At 39.5% G+C, this 20,177-nt stretch overlaps 1 protein-coding gene across 1 annotated transcript; it reads left to right on the forward strand.

Annotated features, from left to right (window-relative positions):
• Window positions 1–1,382: 1,382 nt before the first annotated feature.
• Window positions 1,383–20,027, forward strand: LOC111959204 (ectonucleoside triphosphate diphosphohydrolase 3). Its single transcript, XM_023980694.2, has 10 exons — window positions 1,383–1,484; window positions 3,947–4,066; window positions 5,887–6,004; window positions 7,881–8,040; window positions 8,345–8,504; window positions 12,604–12,834; window positions 13,537–13,800; window positions 13,917–14,027; window positions 14,786–14,923; window positions 18,353–20,027. Exons 2-10 carry the CDS (start codon window positions 3,950–3,952, stop codon window positions 18,542–18,544), a joined length of 1,491 nt encoding a protein of 496 aa, XP_023836462.1. The 5' UTR covers window positions 1,383–1,484; window positions 3,947–3,949; the 3' UTR covers window positions 18,545–20,027.
• The last annotated feature ends 150 nt before the right edge of the window (window positions 20,028–20,177 follow it).

Genomic DNA, 20,177 nt, shown 5'->3' on the forward strand with positions numbered 1-20,177 from the left:
CTACTCTCTCCCTTTTCTGACAGCTGGAGCTGCAGTCCTTTCACCCTCTTCCATGGCATCTACATGCATTTGTGGCTTGTGGTTTTACCTTACAATTTTAAGAACTTTAAGTTAGCTAGCTTATAGGAAGTTAGCTAGCTGATGATATTTCGTTCACTTAGCTACACAGTAGTCAGCTAGCTAGCAGCTCATACACAGTGAAGTCTGTTTGCTTTGCCACACCAGTGGAACCTTTCCAGGTCAAAAGGGTTCCATGAGGAACCCCTCTGAGAAGGGTCTTCAAGGAACCTCTGTGTAAAGGTACAAACCACAACCTTTTGGTGATGGGAGAGGTTCAATTGTGAACCTTTTTAATAATATATTGTAGAGGTGGCAGCCTATCAGAAGATTGGAGGCATGGATTATTGGAGGCATGGCTTTCAGATTGTTATTTTGGCTACCCGTTAGAGTAAATGTCCTTCCTGTTCATCATATTAAGTTGTTACACTGCACATTTCTATATACCTTGAATAATTATGCATATTATTCCAATATAATATTAATATTTTAAGGTTGCTGATTACATATAGTCATAAAATGGTAACCATTCCAACTTTGGATTTGCATAAACTCTTGAGGAACTCATACACCTCTGTAGGCCTCAATGAAGCTTCAAACCTGTCAGTGTTCAACCTTAACATATAATAACAATATAACAGAATAAATGAACAGATGAACAGGAATGTAATTTACTCTAACGGGTGGCTAAAAAATATCTATCTGTAAGCCACACCCCTAATAAGCCACGCCTCCAGTCCAGGAACCCCTCAACTAACCAAAGGTGCAAATATGAACAATTGACTAGCAATGGTTCCTTGAGGAACTCCAGGGGTTCCTTGAAGATCTCCAGGGTTCCTCGAGTCACCACAAATTCTAAGAGTATACTGTACTGTATGTCAAATAGGTTGGGTTGATTCACTTACCTCACCTGTGTCGGACGGTAAAACTAAACCTGCTACAGTGTGTCCGATATTGGGTCAAATTCTAACTAATGTTCCATGCATTGTTTTCTTCACTGGGCTTTCCGTAAAACTCTGCCTTGTGTTTAAACAATCAATCAATAAATGAAACACTTACCTCACACCCAATTGCAGTCAGTGTATCTACTGTAAATATTTAACTCTGGTCGTTATTGCAAAAGAGAATGTGTTCTCAGTGACTTACCTAGTTAAATAAAGTCTGTTGTGTGATAGATTATCTCTATTGTCTATTTCTCCTAATATAAATTAAACAAACATCTACCGCTTTCTTGATATTTGTCTTCTCAGATGGGAAGGGCCTCTGTTGGGTGTTGCTGGCCTGTGCTTGAGGCCCCTCCTTCTTGGAGTACAAGTCTCCTGGCCTGTTAGGCTGATCAATGAGGAATGAGGAGCTGTATTCTTCAGAACACTTACTTATGCTCTGCTGCTTCCAACTGACGAAGGAAGGTCCACACTCACTCTGAGGTAAGCTAACAGATCTACTCATTCATTCAGAAAAAGACCAGGGAGGATGTATTGTTATCTGCAGGGTAAGATACTGTGTGAGACTACTCATTCTGACCTTTCATATTTAAGTCTATCATTTTTCTATCCGTTTTTTTGTGTATTGCAGTTCATTTGAGTAATTCAGTGAAGGTAATGTAATAACGATCWATTAATAATAACAATACGTTTTATTCCAATTTTGTATTGTCCTTTGAAGGAATACACCTTCAAACCATACTGTGTTAATTAAGCAAATGTTGAACTTTAAGAGATTAACAAAATGAACATGCATGTTTAACTAGGTAAAGAGGTGCAGAAGGACAGGTTTTGTCTTATTCCCAGCACCACAGCAAGAAACACTGTCTTGGTGTGCATGTTCTCATGGAACTCTTTAACCGTAGCAAGTCATGTGAATAAAAACATAGCTGGGATTGTGCCTTGCCTTGGGGTGGAGACTACTCAGTAGAGACGGAGTGTAGTAAGGTGCTTGGGGCACAGTGCCAATAGGTTGGGGTAGGTCAACATCTCACCCTCAGACACTGAAGGCAACATGATACATAGAAAGCAGCAGTATAATACATTCTCACTGTTCCCAATGAAAGATTATTGGTTAGTTAACCTGCTGAATTCGATATGCATTCTGCTTCAGTATACACATTTCTCCATGTAAGAATGTGCAGGACAGTTAATACACTGTGGTTTGTATTATTTCCATGTAAGAAGATGAAGTGAATGAAACAACAACGTGTTCTGAATCTTAATTCATTCGAATCAGTGATTATGTAAGCTCTTTCAAAACAGGTATTTGCTTTGTGTGTTTGATTTTGTATTGACACTGTATTACCGTTAATTTACCCAGACATCAAAACTATCATAACAAACAGAAGGGGACAGATCAGACTGGGTGTTCTATTCAGTCTGGTTCCCTGAAGCGTTACAGATTGCGCAATAGAAATGTAACGGTAATTTCAGAGACAGAAGACATCTGCAGCGTTTCCCGTGAATGCAGACTCTGCTAATGTTGGAACTTTGCCTTTACATTTCATTCACGCTGTAACGCTGAACAACGTCGATACAGATTGAATAGAGCCCTGGGTCTTTACAGCCTGTTTAAGAATCAGGCCAATCTTAAGTGGATGGGGGCAGTTAGCATAGATGGCATTATAAAGTCCAGGGTGGTGTGTATTCTTATCTCTATGTAAGAAGATAAAGTGACTGAATTATGAATATGTGTTCTGTTACTTAATTCATTCAAATCTGTGATTATGTAAGCTCTTTCAAAACAGGTAGGCCTGCTTTGTGACCTCGCTTTTGTGTATACTCCATATGGTGTTTGAGGAAGTAAAATAATATATTTGTTGTTGGCTACTTTGCAGTCATCCTTGACATAAGGATGCAGTTACACTAGTGGTTACCAAGATGGTCTGAATTAAAAGGTCAGAGGTTAGGACTGTAACCTTGTATGAAACTTCATGTCTTTCAGCAGGCAAAAACTTAAGAGTTGAGTGTTTTTGGGGGGACAATATTACCACTGCACTACATTACATATCAGATCGCTATGCAATTAGAAAAGGTCTACAGCAGGGGTACTCAACTCTTACCCTACGAGTTCCGGAGCCTGGTGGTTTTCTGTTCTATCTGATAATTAATTGCAAGCACCTGGTATAAATCAGAAGGGAACAATGACAAAATACAGTGGAACTGGTTTCGAGGTCCAGAGTTGAGTTTGAGGGGCCTACAGTATCCTTGTAAGAAAGAACAACAGCCTTGTTGTTAATTTAACATTATAAAACATCCCTTACAAGGTGTGAAAAACATTGGATTACCTCTGAGTCTGTGAAAGGCTTCAGCTCTGGAAATAGCTCCCACAGAGTCTGTCATCTCACAAATGACAACTGTGACCAGTGTGTTGGTGACAGAAACAGTCACTTTATGGCTAAACTAGACCACTGACAGTCCTGTAGCTGATGACACAGCGCTCATGTCCCAAATGGCATCCTACTCCCTGTATAGTGCACTCATTTTGATCAGGGCCTATAGGGCTCTTGTCAAAAGTAGTGCACTATGTAGGGAATAGGGTGCCATTTGGGACACAAACAATAGGTGATGACACTGACACACAGAAGAAAGAGATACTGGTGATATAATTGCTGTATTTATCAGCAGTTGCAAGCATGTAATTACTGTGTCATAACGTTCTCAAAAAAACAAGTCAAAACAAAAAACAGACAGTGTATTTAGCTTATCAACCAGCTTATTATTAGAATAAGGTGTGCTAGATTATAGAGTTGGTGCAGAAACCTATAGGATGGTAGCGCTCCAGGAACAGGGTTCAGCATCCCTGCTTATTGCATTGGGGTTTGTTCAGTCTGTGTAAGGCCTGGACAACATGATAAATGTCAAATGTCAACGGCTAAAACATGCTGTCCTCTGCCCTACAGGAAATGGCAGGCAAGTTTTGGACATATCTAGCTTTCTTCTTTCTCCTGGCTAGTCTGGCTGTCATCATTACTATGTCCGTGATCCAGGGTCATAAGCGTGTCTTTGAGTCACGTCTGAAGGTAAAAACAACAAGCACATTCCTGATCCTTCTCTTCTCAAATAGCTGTATTGACAGTGTGAAGCATCTGCTAAATGACTCAAATGTAAATGAATTACCTCGTATTTACCCAGACATCAAGACAATCATCACAAACAGAAGGTGACAGATCAGACTGGGTCTCTACAGCCTGTTTAGGAGTCAGGCCAAACTACAGTGAATGGGGGCAGTTAGCATAGATGGCATTATAAAGACCAGGGGAGTTTGTATTCAAGGCAGGTTGGTGTTGGGGAAACATTTGCTCCAAGTGGGACACACTCGAAAGGAAGGACAAAGGGACTCTTGACTAGTTGACTTGATACAGCTTTGGGTAACAGGGTTAATACATCATTTCCTATTAATAAGAAGATGACTAACGTTTAATAATTCTGTGAAATGAAAATCAATCACCTTTAGTCAGCACACCAGGTCTATATATGAGAAGGGAAAACTAACTTCAACTCTGCAGGAACTGAGACTCTGAGGTTAGTTCAAATAGTATTTGTTTTCTTTCCAAAAAATGTAGCTTTATTTAATCTTGCTTGACGCACTGGAATGGTACTAATGGAAAGTAGTCCACAAAAGTGCAAACCCTGCCCATCTAGCACTACAGGGCAGGCTCAAACAAACACTCAAAGATAGCAAATACTTGGCCTGTTTGAATCCATGTCTGGGTCTGGAATGTGTATTATTGCTGCCTTTTTAATTTGATTAGGATCCCCATTAGCCAACACCAATGGCAACAGCTAGTCTTACTGGGGCCTGACACATGACATTTACAATTTACATACATTTAAAAACAATAACATGTAGTGTGTGCATGTGTTTGCATCTATCAGTACATGTCAGTACATACACACAAAAAAATACACACAATCAGTCCTTTTGGACTGATGTGAGGACAAACTTGAACCAGAATCTTGTTCCAGGGGGCAGATCAAAACATTTCTATGGATTTGTCTTCATGCCTGAGTGAGTGTTTCCTGTGTTTACAGACTAGCTGCATTTTTTATGTATTCACGTTCTGTCCCTGTTCTCAGCTTTATGGAAGTAATAATCACATCATAATGGAGTGCAATCATTATGCTTCTAGTCAATCAGGAATGTAGTGCAATAATTGTGTGATAATGATGAGGTATTTGATGGACTGTACTTTAGGGGATAGTGGTTGTTTACCATAACATACATAATTGCCTTTCATTATATAACGATTATGTGCGTGCCACTGCATCATTTCTTCATCTAATAGAATCCTCCTACTCTTGGACAGCAGTAAAGACTATGTTTTCACTCCTTAGGTTCAGATCCACTATAGCTGTTTCAATTGACTTTGACCAGTTTCGTTGCAGGAGGGAAATAATCCTGCAGCAGGAGGATTTGATCATTCAAAAAAAGAAAAACGGATCATTTCTAACAGGAAATTAGTTTTGATAGGCTAGAGTAGGCTATAATTTAGGTGTAGCCTATGGTTGCATTTCAGATACACTTGTATATCGTAGTAGAGATCAATATCTATCTTGTGTTATTGAGCTATATGAAACAAAGGTTGTGTATGGCTGCATTTCAGATACATTTTTGTACATATGAATGTCGCAGTAGTAGGATCTAAGGTAGTAGGACATTTATTCTGTCTGGTTCTTTAGCATTTGAGCGAGCGAGAGAGAAAGAGAACTGCGGGTTTTCAGTGAATTAATCACAAGGCTCATCTGCAACAACAAAGTGATCAAATGAAGATAAACCATCTGTATATGAACTAGCATCTTGGATATGTAGTGTGATTTCCCTGCTCTCCTCTGTGTGCAGTATGGCATAGTAATCGACTCAGGCTCCTCCCGCTCTACTATGTATCTGTATCAATGGCCAGCCGAGAAGCAAAATAACACTGGAGTGGTGAGCCAGACACTCAGATGCATGGTCGCTGGTGAGTCTGCATGTTTTTTAATTTTATTTTATTGGCCCAACCCTCTTCAGAGGACTAAAGAAACTTTATTTTCACAGCTATTTTGTGAAATAGACATTTTACATATATGCACAGTATTACAAAAACCGAAATATATGTTTGGGATAAAGACATACTGAGACATATCCGGTGTACATGATAGTGTTTTCGGTCCTAACTATTATAGAGCATATGCTTTTAATCCCACCCCTCAGCTACTCTCAGCCCATCCCATCTATCTCCGTACACCACCCTCTCTTGATTTCCATGTGACATATATTTTTCAACTGTGCTGTGATGTCTTACATCAATTCTGAACCTTTCCAATCGCATAGTATCCACAAATTGTAAGTTAAAGATTAATATATTTGCTGAGAGTATTATTATATTGCTGATATATTGACTTTTGCTTTCCAAATCGTCCAATGGTGCATTTTGTAGGGTTCATTTTAGATGAATGTTGTGATTTTTCAGCCTCTCCTGAACCTGTGACCACAACAAGCTACATGGGGGCAAAACCAGAATAAATTATCGAATGATTATATCTCTTCGCAGCTAAATCTGCAGAGCTGAGATGGTTGTATGCCTCATATACTGTATACTGTCTAACATTATGTTGATGGCAAGAATGCTGTATAATAATTTACATTTAAAAACAGTGTCTGTATGTTCATAATGAGATGCAGTGTCACTGTTGAGTCTGCATCGTAATGTGATGAACCTGACACATTCTCACACAGGTCACAATCTTTTCCTCATATTTTTTTGTTGTTGTATTTTACCCCCTTTTTCTCCCCAATTTCGATCTTGTCTTATCGCTGCTACTCCCCAAAGGGCTCGGGAGGCAAAGGTTGAGTCATGCATCCTCTGAAACATGACCCGCCAAACCGCGCTTCTTAACACCTGCCCGGTTAACCCAGAAGCCAGCTGCAGGAAACACTGTACAACTAACAACCAAGGTCAGCCTGCAGGCGCCCGGCCTGCCAGAGCGCGATGAGACAAGTAAAGCCCCCCAGCCAAACTCTCCCCTAACCTGGGCGACTCTGGGCCAATTTTGCGCCTCCTTATGGGACTCCCGATCACGGCCAGTTGTGACACAGCCTGGGATCAAACCCAGGTCTGTAGTGACACCTCTGGCACTGTGATGCAGAGCCATAGACCGCTGCGCCACTCGGGATGCCCTTGTACTCATCTTTTTTATGAAGATGCCATAATACATTACTTTTTGGAAAAGGACTTGCATGTGAAATGCACTTATCATCATACAGCCTTTCAGTACTGTATGTCATACTCCTTTTATAGACTATGTTGAAGGGCAATTCCGCCACTTTCCAACCTCATATTCATCATCTCCAGCACCAACAAGTCTTAATATGTGAAAAAAGTGTGTTTCTATGATATGTGGTTAAAAAGGTAAGAAGAAAGGTCCTAAAATAACGCTTCTCTGTGACATCACATGGTAGGATTAAAAGTWAAAAAAACAGTGATTTTCAAAACCAGCAACCTAAGTTTCTAGACCAAGGGAGGGTCTTTTCTTGCTCCCACGTCACTGCGAACCTCGTAGTGTTTGAAAATAACAGTTTTTCACTTTTGATGATGTCATCGGGTAGAACTTTTMAACTTTATATTTTTTTCCACAAAACATGTACTATTTTCACAAATGTTGAAACTGGTCTTGTGCTGGAGATAATTAAAATGTGGTGGAGTTGCCCTTTAAGCACCTGGTTTAAAAGCACTATACATTTAATCCAGTGTTGTATAGTGATGCAGACATGCTAGCGATCTAGTGCATCATTTGCTTGTGACTTTGAGAATAAGTATTGTATGACTCTGAGCTCAGTCTGATTTGATTCCCTAGGCCCTGGTATCTCGGATATGTTAGTTGACAATGCACAGGACCAACAGTCCTGGGCGTCAATCAGAGAATGTATGAACAACATCACAAAAATCATCCCCGCAGACCAACACAATTCAACCGTCATCTACCTTGGGGCAACTGCTGGGATGAGACTGCTACAGTGAGTTGTGGGTTTGTCTTCCTCCAGTGTGAGCGTACCTCACCAATCTTCTAGGTATGGAGTCCTTTATAGTCTATCTGGCTGACCTATCTCTGTTGTTGCACTTCTGGGAATGGATCTATGGTAGAGACAGAAGTAGACGTGTGCATGCGCACACATGCACACACATACTGATCCCACACACAGAATACTAATAGGTTTTACACCATATTTAATCAACCTTCTGTAGGCCTATTATTGATCTCTAAGTTCTCTACTGTGAATAATATACAAGCTCAAAATCTATCTCTCTCTTGATTACAAGTTCACAGAATGAAACAAAATCCAATGAGATTTTAAGGAACCTGCAGAACTACCTCCAATCTCTGCCGTTTAACTTCCAAAACGCTTCCATCATGTCAGGGGACGAGGAGGGGCTGTACGGCTGGATCACCGTCAACTATCTGATGGGAAACTTCCTGGAGGTACATTACAATTTTGTATTAACTTCAAAATCTTTATAATTTTWWTTTTTTTATTTTATTTCACCTTTATTTAATCCAGGTAGGCAAGTTGAGAACAAGTTCTCATTTACAACTGCGACCTGGCCAAGATAAAGCAAAGCAGTTCGACACATATAACAACACAGAGTTACATATGGAGTAAAACAAAACATACCGTCAATAATACAGTAGAAAAATAAGTCTATATACAATGTGAGCAAATGAGGTGACATAAGGGAGGTAAAGGCAATAAATAGGCCATGGTGGTGAAGTAAATACAATATAGCAATTAAAACACTGGAATGGTAGATTTGACAGTAGATGAGTGTGCAAAGTAGAAATGCAAAGGAGCAAAATAAATAAATAAATAAATAAATAAATAAATACAGTAGGGGAAGAGGTAGTTGTTTGGGCTATTTATAGATGGGCTATGTACAGGTGCAGTGATCTGTGAGCTGCTCTGACAGCTGATGCTTAAAGCTAGTGAGGGAGATAAGTGTTTCCAGTTTCAGAGATGTTTGTAGTTCGTTCCAGTCAATGGCAGCAGAGAACTGGAAGGAGAGGCGGCCAAGGGAGGAATTGGCTTTGGGGGTGACAAGTGAYATATACCTGCTGGAACGCGTGTTACGGGTGAGTGCTGCTATGGTGACCAGCGAGCAGAGATAAGGCGAGACTTTACCTAGCAGGGTCTTGTAGATGACCTGGAGCCAGTGGGTTTGGCGACGAGTATGAAGCGAGGGCAACAACTTCAACTACCTGGTGGGAAACTTCCTGGAGGTACATTACAATTTTACATTAACTTCAAAACCTTTACAATAACTTTAGAATGACCTAAATAACTCTTAGGCATATGCATATGTACTGATGTGTGGGTAACAGTCAGTAATGTGTGTAAGTGTATGTAGGAACTCATTTAAAAATGTGTGTAGTTCTGTCCTTGAGCTGTTTTTGTTTATTGATGTTCTGTATTATGTCATGTTTTATGTTTTGTGTGGATCCCATGAAGAGTAACTGCTGCTTCAGCAGGGGATCAAAAATAAAATAAAAAATAATGGAAATTTTTACACAAAATCAATGTTTATACAGTATATGTAAATGTAAGGGGTAGAMCAGCTTTAATATTGCATATAGATTGTGGTTTATATCAGTGTAATAATTATATGGAAAGTAGAAATCAAAACTGGATGGTTTTGAAGGAAAYTATATTTACAAAAATAATAAATAAATATATGGGGGATTGGAAATGATGCAGACAATTATTTCCAATCCCCCACATATTTCTTTCTTATTTTTTAAATATATTTTCCTTCTTTATTATTTGACTATAACCCTACCACCCCTCCCCTAATTGAAGTTAACTAATGGACAACAATACTTAGGCTTCTACTTCCAGCTTATACATACCATATGCATTTTACGGACACGGTGCAGTTAACATCAGTTATCTTTTATTTTATACACTTTTTACCCTTCAGCTACCCTCAACCCATATCATTTATTTCTGAAAACCATCCAGTTTTGATTTCTATTTGCCATATATTCTTTAACCTCTAATTCCTCCCAAACCCGGATCCGGGAGCACCCCCCACAGTAAAAAAGCTGACTAGCATAGCCTAGCATAGCGTCACAAGTAAATACTAGCATCTAAATATCATTAAATCACAAGTCCAAGACACCAGATGAAAGATACACATCTTGTGAATCCAGCCATCATTTCTGATTTTTAAAATGTTTTACAGGGAAGAAACAATATGTAAATCTATTAGCTAACCACGTTAGCAAAAGACACCACTTTTTTTACTCCATCAGTGCCATCACTAATTCGACCATAAAAGATATAAATAGCCACTAACCAAGAAACAACTTCATAAGATGACAGTCTGATAACATATTTATTGTATAGCATATGTTTTTTTAGAAAAATTTGCATATTTCAGGTATAAATCACAGTTCTACATTGCAGCTGCAATCTGAAATAGTGCCGAAGCTGCAGAATATTACAGAGACAAACGTCAAATACCTAATTACTCATCTTAAAACATTTCTGAAATACACAGCGTACAGCAATGAAAGCCCAACATCTTGTGAATCCAGCCAATATGTCAGATTTTTTAAGTGTTTTACAGCGAAAACACAATATAGCATTATATTACTTAGCAAAATAGCAGAACCAAGCAATTTACCAGCAGCACAGGTTAGCGATCGTAACAATACAGCAAAATATATAATTTTGGACTAACCTAGATATACTTCGTCAGATGACAGTCCTGTAACATCATATTACACAATGCATATAGGTTTTTTCGAAAATGTGCATATTTAGCAGCACAAATCGTTGTTATACAATGTGATCAGTGGCAACAGGTCATGCATTCTGGCCGGCGCCATCTTGGAAAGGCACCTAAGTTTACGATTATTTATCGATTAGATTGACTAAAAAATACAGGTTGTACAGCAAATGAAAGATGCATTAGTTATTAATGCAACCGCTGAGTTGAATTTTTAAAATTAACGTTACTAGACATACAGTGTGCGTTACAGCCAGACTAGTGCCGCAATATCGGCGGACAAATGCGTTTACATTTTTCACATAAATACGGAATAACATCATAAATAGTTCTTACTTTTGGACAGGCTTCCATCAGAATCTTGGGCAAGGTGTCCTTTGTCCAAAGAATCGTTGCTTGGTTGTAAAACGTCGTCTCCAACTTCGGAATTAGCAGCTAACAATAGCTATGTGGCCACAACATTCCCAAATCCCAAACGCAATACTAAGGAAATTCGAAAATAGCAAATACTCGCATAAACTGATATAAATTCGGTTTAAAAATATTTCGTTATGATGTTTCTAACACCTATATAATTAAATTACAGACGGATATAGCTAAGGCCGATAACTGAGCGTTTCAAAATGCCATCTTGAGGTCTTGCTTTGCGCAATGACGAACGACGAAAAGAGAGGGCACTTCGTTCCTTGGCCTTTTATAAGGCTCTGAGAACTACGTAGACACTCCATTCCACTTCTCATTGGTTACTGACATCCAGGGGAAGGCGGGTGCAGTTCATGTCGACCCATAGGATACATATATGAGCTTTAAACTGATCTGAGAACAGAGCCTCGTTTTCAGACCTTCGCAGTTCCTGTCATGGATTTTGCTGCAGAAAGAGTTCTGGTTCACCCACAGACATAATTCAAACGGTTTTAGAAACTAGAGATTGTTTTCTATCCAATAGTAATAATAATATGCATATTGTACGAGCAAGAATTGAGTACGAGGCAGTTTAATTTGGGAACGATAAATGTCCAAGTTGAAACAGCACCCCCTGTAGTGTCAAGAGGTTAACTGCGCTGTGATGTTTCACAAAAGTTCTGAACCTTACTATTCTCATAGTTTCTACAGATTGTAAATTAAAGATTCATTTTTTAAATAATTGTTCCATTAAATTATTGATCAAATGACCGTGGCTTTTCATGTCACCCAGCAATGCTTTTAGCAGAGTTAGCTTTAGGTAAATGTTGTGATTTTTCAGCCATTCCTGAACCTGCGACCAAAAACAAGCTARATATGTGCAGTACCAAAACAAGTGACCTAATGAATCTGTCTCTTTGCAGCAAAATCTGCAGAGTTGGGATGGTTGTATCACCAATGCATTCTATTGGTTGCAAGGATTTTGTATAATCATTTAAATTGAAAAACTCWAAGTTTTGAATCCAGCGTTGTTTTGTATACCAGTTAATAAACCATGTGCTATGGAATCAGCACATCAAACATCTCTTCCCAACTATTTTGCAACCTGGAACTGATATCTTTTTTAATTGATCAAAAAAGAGTTTGACCAACTTTGGTCTTCAATGCAGGGCCGACAGAAGTTCCTTAGCTTCTACAATGCTTAAAATAAGATTGTTTTGCGTCTCTATATTGAACCCTTTTGAGGGCCATGTATGAAGCGAGCTATTGAACCCTTCAATATTTATTCTAGCAGTGTAGAGTTTTTATCACAATACAGTACAGTTCTTATCATTGTGTTTCATAAAGATCATCATTGATTTGAAAACACCAATCTATCCTCTGGTTTGTAGAGAAACATATGGAATATGTGGGTGCGGCCTGCCGGAGGGAATATGGTGGGTTCCATGGATCTAGGAGGGGCGTCCACCCAGATAGCGTTCACCCTCCCAGATCCCAACGCCCGGGGAACAGACATCATACGGGTCTCCCTTTATGGCTACGAATACAACATCTACACTCACAGCTTCCTGTGTTATGGGAAGAACGAGGCAGAGAAGAGAGTCCTTGCTGCTTTAGTGAAGGTACTGTGTAAAGGAAATTTGGGTTTACTTCAAATACTATTTATTTTCTTCCAAATACCTGATTGGTCAAGCCTGGAGTGCAAAATGGGCTGGGTTTGGAGTTTTGGGACTATTCCAGCGGTAAAGTAGTTGAAAGAAAATAAATACTATTTGAACCCAGAATCTGTTATGATGTCATCCCTCACATTCATTCCTGGCAGCATTGTCAACATGATGATGATGATGCTTTTATACTTAGCTAAGTGCTGTTTTTTGTGTAATTAATGCAATCCTTCTGGCTAAGTCCTCAACACCCATTAATATCTAATTACCACATCCTAAGAAATCTGAGGACACCTCATTACCTTGACACTTTACTGTCTCTCGGAGATGAGGCAAAGTGCATTATGGTATTAACCGTATTGATCTGTCCATTTCTATATGGTTTGCTTTGCAAGCTTGGTCGAAAAGTGTCTGTTTTGCTAGGATGGTAGATAATGCATGCACAACTGAAGACAGCCATTTTGAGGAGACAACAATGTAAATAGTGGTCCCACTTTACTTATAGTTGTTCTTATACCTGTGTAGCCTAGTAATGCTGTAATTACTACAGTAGAAAAGAGGTTCAAGCTCAGCTATTGATCCTTTGGATTCCTTCTTCATGAATGTTCAAGTGACATACTGTAAATACTTTTACTGTGCTCTCTTTGTCTCACTGATCAGAACTCTGAGAATGCTACACATGTGATCAACCCCTGCTTCAATCTTGGTTACAACATGACTGTGTCGGCTGAGTCCATCTTTGGGACTGAGTGCATAGAAACTCCTGCCGACTACGACCCCAAGCAGATGATCACCCTGAAGGGGTCATCAGACAACGGAGCCTGTAGGGACGTGGTGCAATCCATATTTGACCTGACCTCCTGCACGAAGAACTGTTCCTTTGACGGAGTATACCAACCATCCGTGGGACCCGGGGACTTTCTGGTACACGCGTACACGCACACAGACAGACAGACATACTGTATATATAGGGCATATTTTGCAGTTATCCAATAAATATTGTGTCTGTCTGAGCTCCTAATGTGTGTTCCATCCCTCAGGCCTATGCTGGGTTCTTCTACACTGCTCAGGCTGTTGGGCTGAAAGGCATTTCACAACTGAACCAGTGGAACTCCTCTACCTGGGAATTCTGCTCCTGGGACTGGCCCACCGTGAGTCCATGTTGTTGTTGTATTTGTTGGTGGTGGTGGTAGTGGTCACTCTGCTCCATGGACTGGACCACTGGGAGTCCTTTTACACTGGCAGCTACTGATGTAGGATCTTAATTTGAGCCAGTGTGCTACAGCAGGAACAGAATCCTGCAGCAACAGGAAATGTGAATTATTATGTGGATTATAATTAATGGTATTTTTTGTAGGGGTTTATACTTTTTTCGTTAGGGCAAATCAAGTCTGAAATTTCAAAACTAGAATACACTACAAGTTTCTCAGCAACAAAAGAGTGATCAAATTAAGATCCTACATCTGTACAGCAATTTTCACATTTATAGCTGTGACAGAGAAAGGGAAGAGCTTGACATTAGCTAAAATAGGGGTAAATAGATGTTCTATTTAATGACGTGGGGTAAGCTTACTCCTCCTGAGAAAGAGTGGCCATGCATTCCAGGACTATTGGGATCTGTAGGTATATAGAAAAGTGAACAACAGGTTAACTGTACTGTACCATCTGAGGTTAATTTATGAGGACCTTTCCTGGGTGGTGTTTTACATGGAACTACACACAGACAACAGAGACATATTTTGTAAGACAAGGGTGCTGTCCAACAATTATCAAGGTTATTGCAATTATTAGATGGTTATTGTACTATTAGAAATGTATCATTAGAAGAAATGATTAGAAAATTGCCTCAACACATGGAAAATGTAATGGATAGACAAATGGAATGTTGTTTTTTTCCCTTCTTTTTTAGCTCACGCTAAAAAAGGACTGGATAACTGAAAAATACAGAAAGTCCTACTGCTATTCAGCTCATTACGTCCAGACATTACTTGTAAATGGCTACAAGTTCAATAAAGACACTTGGAAACACATTGACTTCCAAAAACAGGTAAGTGTGGCAGAATACAGCCAGGTACCTTGGAGGATCCAAACACATGCTTCCAAATGAAACAAATGTTTTTATGGTCATATACTGTACTGCAAAAAGAGAAACCAATATAAATGGTGGGTATACTATCATTAACAGAGGTCAAGATCTTGACAAGGAAGCGGCTAGAATCGTTTCCTATGCCCCCAGGAAATGGAACTTCTGATGGAAGTCCAGACTGGAACTTCCAGCTGAAGTCTTTGTCTGTTAGACTCAATGAAGTGTAACATGAAGTCTTTCTTTCAAAATCAAAGCACAACACAGACTGGTTACAGTAGCTTGTTTGACATTATGAAAAATGGGGGATTTGTCCCCCYAYATGACGATTCTCTGTTTTTCATTCTTACAAACAAGCGAGCTACTGTCTCTCTGTCCTTTGTGTTTTGGGTGTCAGGAGAAATTGATGCCCTTTGTCCCATCATCAGAGGGGGTTGAAAGACATGACTTCTTCAGTGGAAGGAAAGACAGATTTTAGAGTAATTTCCCCCTGGGGGGCATAGTTTGCCTCAATTATTTATAAACGGCAATCATTCTTCTAACTTGTAATGTTCATTATTCATTGTTGTCTTTCAGCCTTTTCTAATAGACTATTGATGTTAAAAAAGAAGGCAGGTCGCCCTTGATACAAGTCAGTATTCCATGTCCATCCATGTCTGATGACGTTGGGAGACGATGTGGAAACCGGCCACTAGGGGCAACAGTGAGCGCTGTTATCTTCAATTAGGTTTAGGTTTTGCTAGGGCGTTGTTGACGGGGATGGCGGATGGGCATAAGCATCTATAACTTCGAAATTTGACGTTTGAGAAACATGGATGAACTAATGTCTAATTCTGATGTGAGACTGTGAGAGCTTGTAGCAAAAAATATATGATAGAGAATGCCAGAATTGGGAAAAGGGTCAGGATTTCTGAACTCCAAATCGACCACTAGCCCCTACTCTCCTGCCACTCATGTAGATCAGAGAGGATTGGAAAGGTATAAGTAGTTGAGGGGTTGGGTTAAATGCGGAAGACACATTTCAGTTGAATACAMTCAGTTGGATAACTGACTAGGTATCCCCCTTTCCCTGTCTTGTCTGTCCCCTAGGGTGTAGGAGACAGTGGTATTTAAAGGTGGGATTGCCAAATTTAAAACTTTTTTAAAATTAAGAGTACATACTATTTTATTGGACAATATACAAACGTTTTTTAAGAAAGATAATTTGAAAACTACAATTTTATTGAATAAATGTGTTTATTGCTTCTCTTCATTTTTATAAGAGAGCTGAACATTTCATGAATTGAAGGTTATTTGTTGATGTGAAAATCAAAATGTACCAATTTTAATGTTGTATCATTAGATTTGGGGCGGGTTGGGATCGCCATAATTTCTAACGGAAAAAATGGGGCACCCAGAAATTCCTCGTTCCGGTCCTTGTTTTATCATCTCTTCGTATGGGACCCAGAACTTAATCGAGAAGCTGACCAAAGAATTTAGTTTTGGGTTAACCAAGATTAGGGTTTAGGGCATGGCAGATTAGGATTATGGTGTAGGGCAGGGCAGACTAAACTGGGGCCCGTGGGCCAACGTTTGGTTTGACCCGCCAGAATATTTTTTTTTAACTTAGTCAGAGTTAGAAAAGTAGAATACACAAGGTGCAATTTCGAAATTTGGTAGTGCATTAGCAGTCTACAGTTCTACTAGTAATCATCACCAAATTAACAACCGGGCACACAGGGCATGTGCCCTGGAGCCCTGACCTCTAGGGGGCCCCCATTGATTTTGTTAGTCACTCAGAAAACATATGAACATGGCATAAGTCATGGAAAAATGTGTAGAACGGCAGGAAATTCGCTTTAAAACTGCAACAACAAAAAACACCTCATGGCAAAATGTGTAGGATTGCAGGATATTACCTTTTGAAACTGCAACATTTTCTCAACGTCCTATGGAAACATGAGTAGAATTGCATGAAAATTGTTTTAAACCTGCCACATTTTCTCTACACCTATGGCAAATGTGTAGAATTGCAGAGAATTTACTTTAACACTGCAACAAAAACAAAAAAAGAACTACCAAGAGGGGTGGCACTAAAATGTTTTGCCCACGAGGTGGGTGGGCCTCCCAGCCAAATGTCGATTAGGGCCCCCAAAATGGCGCTTCTGTCTGATGTTTTCCTGAAGGTTCCAATACCTTTCTGATGCATTTCTGTTACTTCCTGCTGAAAATACAAATTGTTACACCTTTCCTATTTTCAAGTTATGAGCCTTATGAACATACAGACCGTTTCTGTGCCACAATGGTTACATTTTTTCATTCATCTTTAATACTGGTAATAAGAATGTGTTGATAGGTGTCAAGTTATATGGCTACAATTTGATTAATGCTTGAAGTGTGATTTTATGATTGCTTACTGAAAAGTTGTTGTTTAAATACCCTAAAAAGCTATTGTTTACCTTTTATTTTTTAAATAGATAATATCTATTTGTTCAGCCTGTGGACCATCACTCAGATTATATTTTGGCCCACCAAGCCCAAAAGTTTGATCACCCCTGGTGTAGGGGCTATGGTGTAAGGCAGGGGTTCCCAAACATTTTTGGTCCGTGATCCCATTTTGATATCAATAAAATGTTCACCACCCCATCATGCAAAAACAGTGATGTAATCAACGGCCAATATTAACTTTTTAAATATTTGCTATGACAGTTTATTACAAATCAGTCTGACAGATCTTCAATCTGAAGAAAGTATAGTTTGAAGTGGCTGAGTTGCATCAGAAAGGTATTGGGAGGTTCAGAAGATCATTAGGCAATAATGTTGTATGATCTTCTGTGTAGAAAATAACACATAACTGATGTTCTTTTCCCCCCACTATGATTTAGTCTTGTCCACTCTGTTCTAATGAGGCTTGTGGACATTGTAGAGGGAAACAGACACATACGTGTTCCTGAGAGTCTCATCTTTCAGTGATGGGGTCATAATATTTTGTTAAAACAGTTAACAAGTTAAAACAGCTTAAACAGTTCAAAAGATAGAGCCACATGTGTAGGCAGAAAACAGAAACCACTCTGTTTATTACAACCACATCTAGCGGCTACCGGAAGTTACTGACACAATAAATCAAGCGACCCAGGTTTAGTTTCACTCGCGACCCCATTTTCAAATCAGGAGATCCCTAGTTTGGGAAACACATGTCTGTTTTAAGTGAGTCTGTCTGTCTTCAAACTGTCTTGTCAATCCTCTACTGTCTGGTGTGCCCCCTAGGGGTCGGCAGGGGGGCGCGGGGGTAAAATGACCCAAGTGAAAAAGTCTGGGAACCCCTATTCACAGGTGTAGGGGCTAGTGGTCAATAGTCTGTTTTAAGTGAGTGTCTGTCTGTCGCTCCTCAAACTGTCTCTCTGTCCCCTCCAGGTACATAACACAAGTATAGGCTGGAGTCTGGGCTACATGCTACATACATCCAACATGATCCCTGCTGAGGCCAAGCTGGTGCGTCTGCCCATGGCCAACTCTGTGTTCGGTGGCCTCCTCTTCCTCTTCACCGCCCTCACCATCGTCAGTGTCATGTTCCTGGTCATCAAGGCTGTGCGTGCCTGCTACTGACCACCACTAGAGGGCAGTGTTCAAATAACAGTTACACCTAAGTTTGCAAAATTACAGTAACTTTCCCAAAATGTGTTTTTTCCAGAAATCCGGGTTGGAAGATTCCTTGAATCAGGAGGGAATGAGCAGGAAATCTGGGAATCCTCCAACTGGGATTTCTAGAAAACCTTGGAATTTTGGGAAAGTTACAGCAGTTTTTCATCCCTAGTTACACCCGATGGAGGAAAGTGCTTCTGGTCCCATCCAGACACAGTTACAGCAGGCAACAATAGAACATGGACAGGTGGAAGGTATTATCACCAGATATTATCATCATCAGATAAAGAGATTTAACAGGATCTTAAAGCCCACGTGCAGTCTTATTCATTTTATTTTTTAAATCATCACTATATGTCTAATAAATCACTGTGTGTGTTTATTTCATGAAAACTCCTAATATATTTGCTATTATTTATTTTCCTGAGCCTCCTTTTGCCATTGAAATGCTCAGTCTGATCGTGTGGGTGTGTTGATACAAATGTAAATATATTTACATACACAGCCCTGATTGGCAGATAGGATCGTCTAGACTCTAGACTAGAGCCTACCCCGCTTACCCTTTCAAAGTAGGATGAAACATATGCAAATAAAAGTTGACTCGTCATTGGTCAAAATAATCAGATTGTGATGTCATACTGTGGGCCAGAAACTCCCTCCCACCTAAACAGTGTTGTTTTGACCTCAGTGTAGAAATATAATTTTAAAATATAGGGAAATAACGTTTTGACTGCACTGCCCCTTTAAGCACTTACAAATGCATAACAAATTGGAATTCGTAACATATCATATGCATTGCAGGGGAATAAATAAAACATTTTGCAAAAGGTATCATATCATACAAAATGGATAAAATTGTACACAATTGTGCAACATTTTCGGGGTATTTCGGGGTACTTTCAAAACTACTGGCTGAAATTATACAAAACATAATAATGTATTTTAAGCTGTTTAAAGGATCTCCATTCCATGTGTTTGTTTGAGTGTTTTCAGTGAGAAGATACACTTGAGAGTCAGTAATGCATTATAAGATCTTGTTCACTACTTTAGGCTCATCCCAAACAGACGAATGAGACAATTCTAAGAGATTCAGTGACTTCAAACGCTCAATTGGTCTTTAAAGTATGGTAAAAGAGAAGTATTAATTGCATAATGAACTGGTGAGCAAAAATGATCGCCGTTTGCACTAAGTCATCAGCTATACAGTACTGTAGATCAGGAGGTTGAATGAAGGTTGAAGGTAGCATGGTAAACACCTGAAATGACTAAAATCTCTTTATTACATATTTTGCTGGATGGCATGGCATTATCGGTTATCTACCTCCGAGATCTTGCATGTTTCTCGTCTGATGTACTATATCAGCAAATCCTTGTCATGCAGTCATTTTTTGTTGGTTGAATGTTCCATATTAACAATAAACTGAACATTACCCATGATGTTATCATCTCCAGACTCCAGCTAGTTATATCTGTGTCCTCCCTCTTCTTAACCTTACCTAGCCTACTTCCCCCTGTAGACTTTATGTATGTGTTCTGATTCTCCACACTTGTGTGCACTTGTATTTTCCCCTTCAGAAGGGTGGAGATTTGGGATGCA

The sequence above is a fragment of the Salvelinus sp. IW2-2015 genome, linkage group LG35, assembly GCF_002910315.2.
Source record: "Salvelinus sp. IW2-2015 linkage group LG35, ASM291031v2, whole genome shotgun sequence".
NCBI classification, from domain to species: domain Eukaryota; kingdom Metazoa; phylum Chordata; class Actinopteri; order Salmoniformes; family Salmonidae; genus Salvelinus; species Salvelinus sp. IW2-2015.